Below are 16,023 nucleotides of genomic sequence, written 5' to 3'. Positions count from 1 at the left end.
CTACATTTCACTTCTTATATTGTTTTCCAATCATTATTGTGTGTTAATTTTACTGTAAATATTTAATAAAGATATTTTTAAATTAAATTGAAAATGCTTTGGTTTGAACTGGAAGCAATCAGTTACATTCTGGAAGGTCTGCTGTAACAAAGCCCATAACCATTTAGCTGTTCTGTGTATTGGCCAAAACAAAGTCCAAAGAGATCCCTCAGTGATTTTATGGGAGATAAGCCCAGTTCATGTTTTCCCTTCTTCTAAGGATGTCCTGCATGTTGACTTTCCTGCTCATCTTCCTAGCACTACCAATCCCTCCCTTGCTGCTGCTTCCATCAATATCCACACCTGCTGTCACCACAAGAAACTTGGTGACTTGACTTCCGGTTGGCACCGCAGGCTCCGTGGACGGTCTTTTAAGACCGCCAGCCCTGTGTCTCTGTAAAAGCCGCTTTGACAGCGCAAATCAGCTGTCTAGTGGCTGAAAAACTCTCCTTCGGGAAAAGAAGGAGAGGAGAGCCGGTGGGCGAGAGTAGAGCTCCCCGAAAGCCCTCTGAAACATTTCCAGAGACTTGGAGGGTGAGAGCTCCTCAGCCAGCCCGCCAAGAAGCTCCGGAGCCAGGACGACTCTGCAAAAGCAGAGCGAGAAGCCGCGATCCGATCCTGCTTTTAAAAGTGAGTTTGATTGACTACAAGCGCAGGCAGAGCGGAAAACAGGAGAACAAGCCTTAAAAGTACAGAGCTTAACTCTGAAGTTACTTTGTTTCAATTTGAATCTTAAGCTGGAGGCGGAAGATGGCGTCTTTGTTATGGTTTTGAAAGTGAAAGCCAGAAACGAAAGTGCTTGAGAACTTTGCGCTGGGAGAGTGGATTAGCTGCCTATTAACTGCTGGGAACTGAGAGTTTGTGGAGGAAAGAGGAAAAAAAAAACTACTCTGCCTGGCAAATTAGAGACTATAAATTACAAACATCTTTAAAGACTTTGTGACTTTTAAAGAAAAGGGGGGGGGGAGGGAAAAAAATGGCTTCTAGACAAGTGAAACCAGGAGTTGTTAAAGGAGGGGGAGGTTCTCCAGTTATGTCAGTGGTGACACAGAAAGCACAACTTCCGGCTGATTCACAGAGCCAGACTCAAAGTCAAGATGCAGCACTTAATGATTTTAAAGAAGTTATGAAAGAAGCCATGAATAATCAAGCAACAGCAATGAGAGAAGCTATGAATAACCAGGCCACAGCAATTTCCCTTCCCTTGTGGAAGGGAAATTTAGGAAAATTGAGGAGGATATAAGTTCGATCAAGGAAGTGGTTGCAGAGGAACATGATAAAATAAGAGATGATATTGTTTTTGCTGTATCAGGATGATCAAACCTTGTTATCCAGCTTGATGGGAAAGTTGAAGAAATTAATGAAGCCAACTTAAATTTGGAAAGCAAAATGGGTGATGTCATGACCAGAACAGAGAAAGTGGATGATGAATTGGTAATGTTACAATACAGATCCATGGAGTTTGCTCTGAGATTGAGAGGCCTGAAGGAAAATAGCAAAGAAAATTTAAAAGACATTTGTGCTGATGCTATGGCAGAGATAATTAAAGAAAGACCAGAAGATGTGGCAATCCAAATTGATAAAATTTACAGGGTTAATTCCTGGTTGGCAAAACAAAGACAGTTGCCAAGAGATGTGGTGATTTATTTTACAACTAGGAGGATCAGAAATGAAATCCTACAAGCTTCTTACAAGAATAAAGTTCAGGTGGCTGGGCAAGAGGTGGTGGTTTTGAAAGAGATTCCTCCAAAGATGTTGAGAAAAGACTTTGGCTTCCTGGTAAATGAGTTGAGAAATCAACAAGTGGCATACAGATGGGATGTTCCAATTGGTCTAATAGTGACTTATAATGGAGAAAGATACCGGTTAAACACAGTTTGGAAGGCAAAAGATTTTTATGTAAATGTTTTAAAGGCTGGATACCCACCCTCACCAGGGGGGGGAAAGGAAGAAAATGGAGATGTTACAACAAGAAAAAGATGGAAAACAGATACAAACCTATGCTGAAGTTGCAGCTGGAGGAATTATCATGGAAGAAGATTTGGATCTTGGGGGCTTACCCCCAACTTTGGAACCACTTAAGAAGGGAGAGCCGAAAGTACAACGACTGACCCGATCAACTTATAAATTGCAACAACAACAATCAAAAAAGCAACAATCTCAAGATTTATCTCAAGAAGTCCAAAAAACAGAAGCAGTGGGGGGGGGGGGCTAGGCCGAAGAGTAAGGTGGAGGAGGAGCTTCAGCTGATGCTCACAAGGCTTCGAAAGGCTAAAGATGGCAACTAAATTCCTATCTTGGAATGTCAATGGCCTAAACTCACCACAAAAAAGAAAGAAAGTATTTTACTACTTGAAACAATTTAACAATGATGTTATTTGCTTGCAAGAAACACATATTAGATTATCAGACCAAAAATATCTGATAAATTCAAGATTAGGTACAAATTTTGTGGCATCAGCGCCAGAGAAGAAAAATGGACTAGTCATATATGTAAGGAAAGGACTATCAGCTAATTTAATTGAGGCAGATGATCAAGGAAGATATATTGCAATTGAATTATTAACACAGACTGGAAAAATGCTTTTTATTGGAATATATGCCCCTAATCAGCAACAAGACAAGTTTTATAAATTTTTACATACTAAAATAATACAATGGGACTATAAATCTTTTATATTAATGGGTGATTGGAATGGAGTAATTGACACGCAGAAAGATAAAAAAAGCTTATCAAAGATTTCAACACGTGCAAAACTACCTAAATCTTTTTTTGATATGATGGAAGATATAGAACTGAGAGATATCTGGAGAGAACGTAACCTGGAGGAAACTACTTTTTTTTCTGGTAGACATCAATCCTTCTCCAGGATTGATTTTATACTAACCACAAATGATTTTATTTCCAGGGTGAAGAAGACGAAGATATGTCCAAGAACTTTAACTGATCATAGTCCGGTTTGGGTGGAATTTGAACAGGAGAGGGGAGAAAGGAGGTCTTGGAGGTTAAATGAAAACTTATTTAGATATGAAGAAAATGTAAAAGAGCTAAAAAAACAAATGAAAGAATTTTTTGTTATTAATATGAATAAGGGTACTCCTATGGAAATGGTCTGGGATGCTAGCAAGGCTTATATGAGGGGTATCTTAATACATATGAACAATAAATATAGACTAAAACAACAAAAGAAGCGTAAAGAGATAGAGGAAGAAATAAAAAAGAAAGAACAATTACTTATATCTAATCCAGGAGATAAGGAAGTAAAAGAAACAATAAATATACTACGAGGGCAATTTAATATTTAATGGCTGATCAGGTGGCAACTAGTTTACAATATGCTAAACATAATACATTTTGTAATGCCAATAAACCAGGTAGGTGGTTGGCCTACATGTTGAGGAAAAAACAGAAATCACAGTCATTAGTAAAATAGAATATAGAGGTAAGGAAGTTTATCAACAGAATATGATTAAAAAGGCTTTTTTGGAATTTTATACAAAGTTATATGCTAGTGACTCAATACAAGGTATAGATATAGATAGATATTTAAAGGAAGGGAATATTTTGGAATTAACGTTGGAACAGAGGGAAGGATTGAATCAACCAATAACTTCTGAGGAGATCATTGTTGCAATTAAGCAGTTAAAAACAGGGAAAGCTCCAGGAACAGATGGATTAACAGCTGTTTATTATAAGAATTTACAGCTTGAAATGGTAGAGCCGCTTAGAGCTCTATTTTGTAAAATTCAATTAGGGGGAGGAGTTCCACCCTCTTGGAGAACAGCTTTTGTTTCATTGATTCCGAAGGAAGATCAAAACTGTATCAAACCTGAAAATTTTAGGCCAATTTCACTTTTGAACACGGATTATAAAATCTTTGCTAAGATATTAGCGAATAGATTAATGCCAGTTATGCAACAAGTTATTCACAATGACCAATCAGGTTTTATAAAAGGGAGGCAGATGAAATATAATGTTAGACAAATTATAAACTTATTGGAATATTTGGAAAAAAATAACCAGGTCCCTGCAGCGTTCATATTCTTGGATGCAGAGAAAGCATTTGATCGATTGAACTGGCAATTCCTGTTTAAAATAATAGAAAAAATGCACTTTGGGGAGTATTTCATACATTCAATTAGAGCAATATATCAGGAACAAACAGCACAAATAATAATTAATGGAGGTTTAACAGATGTGTTTAAAATTGAGAAAGGTACGAGGCAGGGTTGTTCCTTGTCGCCATTGTTGTTTATTTTAACTTTATAAGTTTTATTGAATAAGTTACGTGATTCTGATAAAATAAAAGGAATTGTAATTAGACAGCAGGATTATAGACTAAGAGCATTTGCAGATGACCTGGTTCTTACTTTATCTCAACCTATAAAAGCGGCTCCCTATATGCTGGACATAGTAGCTCAATATGGCAAAGTATCTGGATTTAAAGTAAATCTTCACAAGACAAAGATGATAACTAAAAATATGTCCGTAATTCAAAGAGAAGATTTAGGGAGAATAACGGGGTTTGAAGTAGTTAAAAAGGTTAAGTATCTAGGAGTATATATTGCAGCCTCAAACACGAAATTGTTTAAAAATAATTATGAAATTCTTTGGCAAAAAGTACAGAAAGAAATGGAAAAATAGAAAAAGTTACAATTATCACTACTGGGAAGGATAGCAGCAATAAAAATGAATGTACTACCTAGGTTTTTATTTTTGTTCCAAATGATACCAGTGCTTAAAAAAGATGGAAATCTGATGGAATGGCAGAAAGGGGTTAATACTTTTATTTGGGCTGGGAAGAAACCAAGAGTGAAACTAAAAATTATATAGGATATATGTGAGAGAGGAGGTCTTAAAATGCCTAATTTAAGATTATATTATGAAGCAGCAGCTTTATCACAAATTAGTGATTGGTTTAACTTAACTGAAGAAAGAATGTTAAACATAGAAGGTTATGATTTGTTATATGGATGGCATGCTTATTTGTTATATGAAAAAAAAGTGGATAAAGTGTTTAAGGGTCATATACTCAGAAATACATTGTTGAGGGTTTGGAAAAAGTACCAATATAAGCTGAACTATAAGATACTTATATGGGCAAATCCCAGACATGCAATAGAAAATATAAGTATAGAGCAAAAAATAGAGGTGAATAATAATAATAATAATAATAATAATAATAATAATAATAATAATAATAATAATAAAAAATTTTATTTCTATACCGCCCTTCTCCCGAAGGACTCAGGGCAGTGTACAGCCTATTTAAAAACACAAGACAAAACAGCGATTAAAATTTAAAATAATTAAATAGATTTGGCTCAAATTTAAAACCCCAGAAATTTAAATACCCCAATTTAAAACTATTATGTTGATAGCCCGGCCTGGCAGAACAACAGGGTCTTCAGTGCGCAGCGAAACACCCGGAGGTCGGAGATCTTACGTATTTCCGGGGGGAGTTCGTTCCACAGGGCTGGGGCTCCCACAGAGAAGGTCCTCCACCTGGGTGTTGCCAGCCAACATAACTTGGCCGATGGCACCCGGAGGAGACCCTCTCTGTGGGAGCGAACTGGTCGGTTGGAGGCTATTGGTGGCAGAAGACGGTCTCGAAGGTACCCGGGCCCTATGCCATGGAGTGCTTTAAAGGTGGTAACCAGCACCTTGAATCGCACCCGGAAGACCACTGGGAGCCAGTGCAGCTCGCGCAGGAGGGGTGTCAAGTGGGCACAACGAGTTGCGCCCATAACCACCCGCGCGGCCGCATTCTGAACCAGTTGGAGCCTCCGAGTGCTCTTCAAGGGGAGCCCCATGTAGAGAGCATTACAATAGTCCAACCGGGAGGTAACAAGGGCATGAGTGACCGTGTGCACGGCGTCCCGGTCCAGAAAGGGCTGCAACTGGCGAATCAGGCGAACCTGATAAAAGGCCCCCCTGGCCACAGCCGTCATATGCTCTTCTAAAGACAGCCATGCGTCCAGGAGGACACCCAGATTGCGAGCCCTCTCCGTGGGGGGCAAAGATTCACCCGCAATAGTCAGCGATGGCACCTGCTGACTATATCGGGGCGCTGGAAGCCACAGCCACTCGGTCTTGGAGGGGTTGAGTCTGAGCCTGTTCCTCCCCATCCAGACCCGCACGGCCTCCAGGCAGCGAGACATCACATCAAGGGCATCGTTGGGGTGGTCTGGGGTGGAGATGTACAGCTGAGTATCATCAGCATACAGATGACACTTCACCCCAAAACCACGGATGATCTCACCCAGCGGCTTCACATAAATGTTGAACAGGAGGGGCGAGAGGACCGACCCTTGCGGCACTCCCCATGCGAGACGCCTTGAGGTCGACCTCTGTCCCCCTGCCAACACAAACTGCGAGCGGTCAGAGAGGAAGGAGGAGAACCACCGCAGAACGGTGCCCCCTATTCCTAACCCCCTCAATTGCTGCAGCATGATACCATGGTCGATGGTATCAAAAGCCGCTGGGAGATCTAATAGGACTAGGACAGAGGAGCAACCCCTGTCCCGAGCCCTCCAGAGATCATCTACCAACGCGACCAATGCCGTTTCTGTGCTGTACCCCTGCCTGAAGCCCGACTGGTACGGGTCTAGATAGACAGCTTCATCCAGGTGCCGGGGAAGTTGTCGTGCCACACTCTCAACAACCTTTGCCACAAAACGAAGGTTGGAGACTGGACGATAGTTGGCTAATTCAGCCGGGTCCAGGGAAGGCTTCTTGAGGAGGGGCCTCACTACCGCCTCTTTCAAGGCGGCAGGAAAGGCACCCTCACTCAGAGAAGCACCTATAATCCCCTGGAGCCAGCCTCGTGTAACCTCCCAGGAGGCCAGTACCAACCAGGAGGGACACGGGTCCAATAAACACGTGGCGGCACTAATCTTACCCAGAACCCTGTCCACATCCTCGGGAGCCACAGGATCAAACGCCTCCCAGATAACATTCTCAAGACCTGCCCTCGTCTCCTCCTGTGGACTCATCCAATCGGAGTCCAAGCCATCCCGAATCCGAGCGACTTTATCATGCAGGAATTGCACAAAATCCTCAACAAAATCCTTATAAAGAGCTTCTTCTTTTGGAAAGGGGTAAGTTGTAACTGAAATCTCTAGATGAATTAAAAGAAGAAGGGATAATTTATACTTGGTTTCAGTATGGTCAGCTTCAAGCTAGATGGAGGGAGGATCAAAAAATTGGTGTTATGCAAAATGAGGAAAATCTGGTGAAACAGATTAGAGATCGAAGTCAGATGCATATTAAAAGGTTGTATAATGCTTTATTGGAAATAGATTCAGAAACGGAATTCGTTAAGGATTGTATAATAAAATGGACACAAAACTTTCAGGAACCAGTGATGATGGAAACGTGGGAAAAGATTTGGGTCAGAAATGTTAAATTTACGCAAGCACAAAATCTGAGAGAGAATTTTTATAAAATGTTTTATAGATGGCACTTAGATCCTAAAAAATTATCATGTATGTACTCGAATTTGCAAGCTAAATGTTGGAGATGTGAATGTAATGATGCAACCTATTATCATATATGGTGGACCTGTAAGAAAATCAAGGCATTTTGGATAAAAATTTGGTGGGTGATGCAGAACATTTTGAAAAGAAGGTTGAAATTTACTCAGTTGTTTCTATTGGGCATAACTACGGACTGTACAGTATCAGAGACTAAATTGACTTTGAACTTAATATCAGCAGCTAGGCTGTTGGTAGCTCAATATTGGAAGAAGGACTCTTTGCCTACTATTGAAGAGTGGATATTGAAAGTAACAAACCTAGCAGAAATGGCGAAAATCTCAGCGTATTTGAAGGACCACGCGCAAGAAAGATACGTATTGGAATGGAGAAGATGGATTGATTATATTCAAAATAAGTATCAGACAAGAAAATATCAAATAGCTTATGAATGAATGTTAGTATTAGAAGTATTAGGTTATCTATAGTGGAGTTAAGGTTTCGGGGGGGAGTTAGTACTTTGAGGATAAGTAGATTAATCTATTTTATGATTGATTAAATGAAATACCTTGTATTTTGCTCTGGGAAGTCTGGGGAGGGAGGGTGGGATCAGGGGGGAAAGGGTGGGGGGAACATGGGGGGAAGAAAATTTTTATATTTTTTTTTGTAAAACTTTTCAATAAAAAAAGAAAGAAAGAAAGAAAGAAACTTGGTGACTTTTTCTCACAGCTCCTTTTCCCTATCCCCCAAGCCATTTCTATCCAGAACAAGTCCCATTTCATTTTGTATACTGGCCAAAATATCTGAAACACAGCAATAGCACTTAAGACCTATATACCACTCCATAATGCTTTATAGCACTCTCTAAGCCAGCGGTTCTCAACCTGTGGGTCACGACCCCTTTGAGGGTCGAACAACCCTTTCACAGGGGTCGCCTAAGACCATCGGAAAACACATATTTTCGATGGTCTTAGGAACCGAGACAGACCCATCTGTCTCAGATCAGCTGGCCTTAGCGTCTTAGTGTGCGTGCACACCAGCCATGCCGTCATTGCCCACATGCAGCCCTGGGACTCTGCCCTTTGCCAGCCAGGAGCGCTGCCGCCAGTCACTCCCGTGCACCCGGCTGCCTGCCTGCCTCGTCACTGCCACCATGAGGAAAAGCCCTGAAGTTGCGCTGCCTGGGATCCATGTGGGCTGCCACAGGGAGAGGCCAGGTATGGCTGGCTGGACGCTGCCGGGAGCTGAGCTCGAAGCTGGCAGGAGGAACATTGCCTCTTAGCCGGCTCGAACTGTCTGCTGCAGCAGCCTGCCACCATCCCCTCTCCCCTGCCAGCTGCTCCTGCCACTGCCAGGGAAGCGGCTGTGCGAGAACTGCTGCTGCCAAGGGCGAGGGGGCAGTATTGGCAAGGATGGGTGGTCCAGGGCTTCCTTGTCTCCCCACCCAAGCAGACTTCTGGCATAGCCCCAGGCTTCCGGAGGGAGGGAGGGAGGGAGGGAGGGAAGCCCTGGCCTGCTGCTCCTGCCGCCACCACCCCTTTGCCCCCAGCAAGAGTGGCTCTTGTGCTGCCACTTCTCCGGCAGCACCAGGAGCAACTGCCGGGGCAGAGAGGGCAGGGCAGGCTATAGTGGCAGGCCGTTCTCTCCGTGTAAGAAACAGGCTACTCCTTGAACAGGCAGAAGAAGGAGAAGCCACCAGCGGGGAGGTGAGCTGCCCCAGGAGAACTGGAGGAGAGCGCAGCTCCTCACTCATGGAGATCCACCAGCGGGGAAATGGTCGTGGAAAGCGGTAAGAAATGCGCGAGCCAGGAAGCGGTCATGCTCCCTGGCAGGAGAGGGTTGCACGTCCACTCCAGCAAAGGTTTGTGCAACCCTCTCCGGCTAGGGAGCATGACTGCTTCCTGGCCAGCGCAACTCTTACCGCGCCCACTTCCCTACCGGTAGATCTCCATGAGTGAGAAGCTGCGCTCTCCTCCAGTCCTCCTGGGGCAGCTTGCCTCCCCGCTGGCAGCTTCTCCTTCTCCTGGCTGCTCCAGGAGCAGCCTGAGACTCTGCTTTCCTTGGCAAAGCGCTTCATCATTGCAGCGCAGGGGACACGTGCGGCGCAGGAGAGCCATGCAGCTACTATCCCACCCCTCAGCCTCGGCCATGCCACAAGGCTCCAACTCAAGGAGGAGAAGACGGAGGAAGGGGGGGGGGAGTCCAAACTGCAGCTTCCTCGAGCAAGCCGCAGCGCTATTACGCAGGGCTCCGAGTGGTTGGAAAAGCGGCAGAAACAGCAGCCAGGGCTGCGCTTTCAGCGGGTAAGCAACGCTGCCTCTGCAGCGAGGAACTTTGGAGAGAGAGGGCGGGGGCAGGCTGTGGCCATTCTCGCCAGCTAAGAGACAGGCTGCTCCCACAGCCTGCCTCCGCCCTCTCTCTCCAAAGTTCCTCGCGGCAGAGGCAGCGTTGCTTACCTGCTGAAAGCACAGTCCTGGCTGCTGTTTCTGTCGCTTCTCCAACCACTCGGAGCCCTGCGTAATAGCGCTGTGGCTTGCTCAAGGTAGTTTGGACTTCCCCTGCCCCCCTCTTTCTCCGTCTTCTCCTCCTTGAGTTGGAGCCTTGCGGTGTGACCAAGGCTGAGGAGGGGTGGGATAGTAGCTGCACGGATCCCCCAATGCCGCCCGTATCCCCTGCCCTGCAATAATGAAGCGCTTTGCCAAGGAAAGCAGAGTCTCTCGGCCAGGCGGGAAGCGAGATCTGGCATCGCAGGCATAGGAGACTGTGACAGCCAGGCAAGCCCATTCTCTCTTGGCTGCTTGGAAAAAAACAGTGAGAAAACAGAGGATGAGGAAGTTGGGAAGCCATGAAACGGGATTGAGGGAATGGAGGGAACGGATAATTCAAGCAGTATATTGGTCTTTCCATACAACGAAAGGAGCAGCAGACTGGGGCTTCAATCCCTTCCCCCAGAGGCCTGGGCCTCTATCGGCACACTCAGCCTTCTGCTTCGGAAAATATGTTAACCCCCTTTTCTAGCAGCTGCTAAGTCATGTCCCAAAGTTGCTTTTTTTCCCCAAGAGGCAACTGGAGTTTCTTGTTTTTTCTTTGGCTTCTCATCCACCAAGAAGCTCTGACTAGAGTTGGTGGGGAATGGAAGGATTTATATTCCTTGCAAGGCCTCAAAACCAGAGCTGTGTTCGTTGATGACACAAGAAGGATGGGTTGTTATACAAACTGTGCCATATTATCCCCTGCAAAAATCTCTATTGACTAATAACATGCTGAGTAATAGGTTCTTTCAGATAATAATGGGGGACAATATAAATAAGGTAAGAAGAAAAATTATGAGCAACTCACTCCTACCAATGCGTGCTGACCTTCCTCATTTATTACATATTGTTTTTGTGATTAATCACTATGCTTTAATTATGTTCAATTTGTAACAATGAAAATACATCCTGCATATCAGATATTTACATTACAATTCATAACAGTAGCAAAATTACAGTTATGAAGTAGCAACAAAAATAATTTTATGGTTGGGGGTCCCCACAACATGAGGAACTGTATTAAAGCATTAGGAAGGTTGAGAACCAGTGCTCTAAGCAGTTACAATGTCAGTATATTGCTTCCAATAATTCAGGTCCTTATTTTACCAACCTCAGAAGGATGGCCAATCTTGATCTAGTCAGGCTAGAACTCCCAGCTGTGGGCAGAGTTATTCTACAATACTGCATTCTAACTACTGCACCACCAAGGTTCCATGCATGTGTCATCTCAGGCATGGAGAATCCAATCAGCTGTTCTATGCACAGAATGTTGCCATATACTTAATTTTGTGATGGTCCCTTTTAAAAATTATCATTTTTTTCCAAGGAGTCTGTCCTCCAGGTTATGGAGTTGAATAGAAACTCCTTGTCAACTCGCAAAGCTTCCCTAACCTGCTCCCAAATTGCCATAGGCAGGGGGATGGGGAATCGGGCCTCGCAGCTGTATCGAGGAGTTTGCCCCTCAGTCAAAACAAAGCATATTTCAGCTGGCAAAAATCAAGGTCATCTCCATGGAGATCCACAGTAGCTGGAGGGAGTGACTTCTACAACCCGCGAAATTGTTGGGGAATGTGACTGATGACACATCTTGCGGGGAGGGGGAAAGGTGTCAGGGTCAGAGCCAAGGTGCAAATTAAGTGAGGTCAGAGTTGGCTTCACTTGGTACATGCCATCATGACACTCCTAATAAATAACTGGATTTCTTTTGAACCTCAGTTTGAGATTCATGTTTTAATTAGGGCATTGGTTGGAACCCTGGCACTCCTTATATTAATTCCCAAAATACCTGTTTTTTCCCATGAATAGCAACTTTCCCTTGCTCCAAGATATCCCAACATACCGTCAATTCCTTCTTCAGTTTCAAATTGTGGTTTCTCTTCCTCACCAACTCCATAGTACACATCCCCAAAATAATTCTAGATAAGGAAAAGATAACATTCAAGATTTATTTGTCCTGGAGGAAATAAATCTTTAGTATTCTTGAAGCTACATTTTTCCTCCCTATTTGATCTTTTTAAACAAAAAAGTATAGCTGATTGAAACTGTTTTGCGGATACAGTGCCTGCTCTCTGTGACAAACTTCTCCCTCGAGACAGACATGATCTGCAACTGTTTGGATGCTGCAATTGCTTACCTTTGTAGCAGAAGCTCATATGCAACCAGCTTGCCAGCAATTAGAGATTTTAATATAATTGGGAAGCCACAAATTTTATCAAAATATTAACATGCTAGTATATTAAACTGGCAAAAATAAACTTCATTTATTTTCCTTTACCCTTATTTATTCTTTACCTTTATTCTTTACTTATTTACCTTTACTCTTATTACTAAGTAAAAATACTTAAATAGTTACGGCCTTTGTACCTAATGAGAGGGGCTCATCCCTACAGAAACTAATAATTGCACCTATAAATCTCACCAACTTCTACCCAAAACATAGCATGTAAATAGCAATAGCACGTAGACTTATGTACAACTTCACAATGTTTTACAGCCCTCTCTAAGAAGTTTAGAGTCAGCATATTGCCCTCAACAGTCCAGATCCTCATTTTACCAACCTTGGAAGGATGAAGGCTGAGTCAACCTGGAGTCGGTGAGAATCGAACTGCCAAACTGCTGGCAGTCAACTGTGAAGCGGAATTAACCTGCAGTACTGCATTCTAGCCACTGCACCACCATGACTCCTAGCCATGTTCCTAGCTCTAAAAGGGACTACTTTCCTGAAAATGGCTGGTTTTCTTGCCAAAGAATAACTCCACAATACCCACTCAAGAGTCACTTTGAACTATGAGATGGGTAGCAAATAAATTTGATAATAATAATGATTGTTAATAATCCAGGCATATCCTGTCCTGGCTCGATTCGCAAACCCTGCTCACAGTCAGACAAGAAGCAATAGGGAGAGGGTAATGGAATGCAAGGGCACTGGAATGCCCTTGGTAATGGAATGCCCTTGGTAATGGAATAGGTAATGGAATGCAAGGGCACTGACTCCGAAGTGTTCCATGGTCATACCAGCATTCCATGGTCACCGGCTGGGAAAGTTCACCAGAGTCTGTTCCCCAAACAAAGTGAACATAATTGATTGGATGGAATAAAGTGACAAAGGGAGGGCCAGGGAAAAGGGGAACATTTAACTATGCTGTTTGCATGCAAAATCATTAGAATTGATTTCACTATTTCCGTATCCATAACTGATCAGTAAATTATACTCTTAGAAACAAAAATATATGCACTGAGTGGGACAGTTAACATAAAGCTAATTCTCACAATAATACTCTACCTGGAACCCACCAGGAGGTTTGGGGAATGATGTTGTTTCCAGAGAAAGTGTCAACTCGCAAAGCATTTCTAGTCTGCTCTCGAGTTGCCATGGGCAGAAAGGGGAGAGAACTGACGGAGCAATTCAGCAGCCACATTCCTTGCATACCTTCCTCCAAGGTTGGATCTCAGATTATCAGAGCCAGTTTGTGAGGCTGGTTTCTACAGCCCACAAAAGTCCTCATTGGAGAATGTGATTTATGACACAGCCTGAGAGGGGAGGGGGAACAGGGTCACAGTTGAGCTGCAAATTATGTGCGGCAGAGTCGACTACACTTGGGAAGCTGTCAACATGTTGTTCCTAATAAATAACTGGATTTCTTTTGAAACTTGGCTCAAGGCTGATGAGTTAATTAGGGCATTTGTGACAGCTAGTCAACTTTCTTTTTAAATCAATCAAGATTACCAGGCTTCCTGAATCCTAGGGTCTCCAATTGCTCCCCGATATCTGGGGTGCTTGGAGAGAAACTCAGGCAACCATGGCAAAGGGCGAGCTATCCGAAGAAAGCCTGCTACAAGCGACCCAAAGAGACACAGAGATTATTTCCAATCAGGCAATCTCAGGACTCAGCAGTCTGATTGCAACTGGAGTACAGTCCAGACATCAAAGCTGTCCAGACATCAAAGGGCCTGGTGGCTCAGCAGACTGATAGCATTGTGATTAACACCAGCTGTCTGCAATTACTGTAAGTTCGAATCTCACCAGGCTCAAGGTTGACTCAGCCTTCCGTCCTTTCTAAGGTAGGTAAATTGAGGACCCAGTTTGTGGGGGGCAATAAGCTGACTTTGTATAAATATACAAAAGTATGAAGGCTATTGCTTAACACATTGTAAGCTGCCCTGAGTCTCTGGAGAAAGGCAGCATATAAATCAAATTAAAAAAAAAAAGCTGAGACGCGAAGAGGTGTGGCCAGCAAGACGACATGTTCTTCAGGGGCTCCCAGAGAACCGCTGATATCTCAGCTGTTTGGGGGTCTTAATTGACCTAAACAATCTCATAGGGATGGTGAACAAGAGAAGCACAGACTGATTAACACAGGGAAATTGCAAATTCCCTGGTTAGTCGGAAGAAGCTTCTTGCTTCTGAGAAAGCGTACGGAGCCGCTAAAAAGCTGGGGCAGTCACAATGGAACAGAGAAAGCAAAGACAGAGTGCATCATCTGGGTGAGAACCTAGCTTTATTGATAAAAGTTTCTTTTCATACCCACTTGGAATTAATAGAGTGGAAAAGTGGCATAAATGGTACGGGAAACAAAGGATACATGGATATTTCCAAAGACATTAGGTAAGAAATGGTTTGTTATCAGTGAGGGAGAGAGTGAAAGAAAAACACTATCTGAATATACCAATGTGGCTTTCTACAATAGAAGCGTGACATACCAATATTGCGAATATGGGGAATATTGTTAGATATAAGGACATCTTGACAGATCGGGGAGAACTGAAACAAAAACAAAAACTAGAGAGTCAAGGGACTGAGATAGATTGGTATACAAGACTGCAAATACAATCAAGATATGAAGCAGATCGTAGACAATATGGCTTTAACTTGGGGAAATCAGAACTGGATGAAATATTGACAGGAACAATGAGAAAATGATTAAAAAACTATATAATTATTTATTGTGGATCAGACTAGAAGATGAAGAAGTAAAAGAAACAATGATAGCATGGGCAACGAATTTTGGATACACCATAGAATTGGAGAAATGGCAACAACTTTGGGAAAGAAACTATAAATTAACAATGGCAACAGCTTATAAAGAAAATTTGTATAATATGTTTTATAGATAGAATATGCCACCAGAAAGATTAGCTAAGCCGTTTAAAGATAAATCAGCTAAGCGTTGGAAATGTCACCAGTTGCCGGGATCATACTATTATATGTGGTGGTTGTGTAAAGAAGCAAAACATTATTGGGTGAAAATACAAACATGGTTAGAGGGAATGTTGCAGCAACATATAGAGCTAAAACCAGAGATATTCTTACTGGGAATTTTACCAGAGAATTACAGTAAAGAAGATACATATTTGATTATTAATATAAAAACAGCGGCTAGAATTGTATTTGCACAAAATTGGAAAGCAGATAAAATCCCGTTGGAAGGAGAAATTATAAAGAAAATTTTAGAATGTGCAGAAATGAATAGATTAACATTGAGAATAAAAGATAAAGAAGAAGCGATGTATTTCAAGACATGGGAAAAATTTTATGATTGGTTAGAAAGGAAATATGAATAAGGGTATACAGATAAAATAGATAAAGAACAGATGGGAGAAAACAATTTAAAAAAATAGATACCCAGATGATGCCAAGTAAAAGGAGAAAGGGGAGGGGGGGTAAAAGGGGAAAAAAGTGAGATATTATAAAAATGTACACAAATGATAAAATTAAAATAAATATTAATTGAATAAGAAATTGAAATGAGAATAAAGATAATTAGAAAATCGGGGCTGCTCGAATACCACTTTAGATTGAACTGAAAAGGAGCCTTGGTAGTACAGTGGTTTAAAGCACCCTGTTATTAACACAGCTGCCTGCAATTACTGCAGGTTCGAATCTTACCAGGCTCAAGGTTGACTCAGCCTTCCATCCTTTCTAAGGTAGGTTAAATGAGGACCCAGTTTGTGGGGGCAATAAGCTGACTTTGTATAA

The 16,023-nt window shown here is 42.6% G+C and overlaps 1 protein-coding gene across 7 annotated transcripts in view; it reads right to left on the bottom strand.

The window, feature by feature from the left end:
• The window catches only part of KRI1 (KRI1 homolog), a 149,788-nt gene that overhangs the window by 52,347 nt on the left and 81,418 nt on the right, over positions 1 to 16,023 (bottom strand). For all 7 annotated transcript variants that reach the window (XR_015732794.1, XM_034437834.3, XM_034437838.3 and 4 more), the window contains one exon: positions 11,887 to 11,962. Coding sequence is in view for 6 of the 7 variants with exons in the window: in XM_034437834.3 (XP_034293725.2) it covers positions 11,887 to 11,962 (76 nt within the window). In the remaining variant the exon portion in view is untranslated. The remainder of the gene's footprint in view (positions 1 to 11,886; positions 11,963 to 16,023) is intronic.

Source organism: Pantherophis guttatus, chromosome 2, assembly GCF_059756535.1.
Source record: "Pantherophis guttatus breed Tessera chromosome 2, ASM5975653v1, whole genome shotgun sequence".
In the NCBI taxonomy this organism is placed as follows: Eukaryota; Metazoa; Chordata; class Lepidosauria; order Squamata; family Colubridae; genus Pantherophis; species Pantherophis guttatus.
Note: the sequence above shows the minus strand (reverse complement) of the source record. Positions and strands in the feature narration are given on the sequence as shown.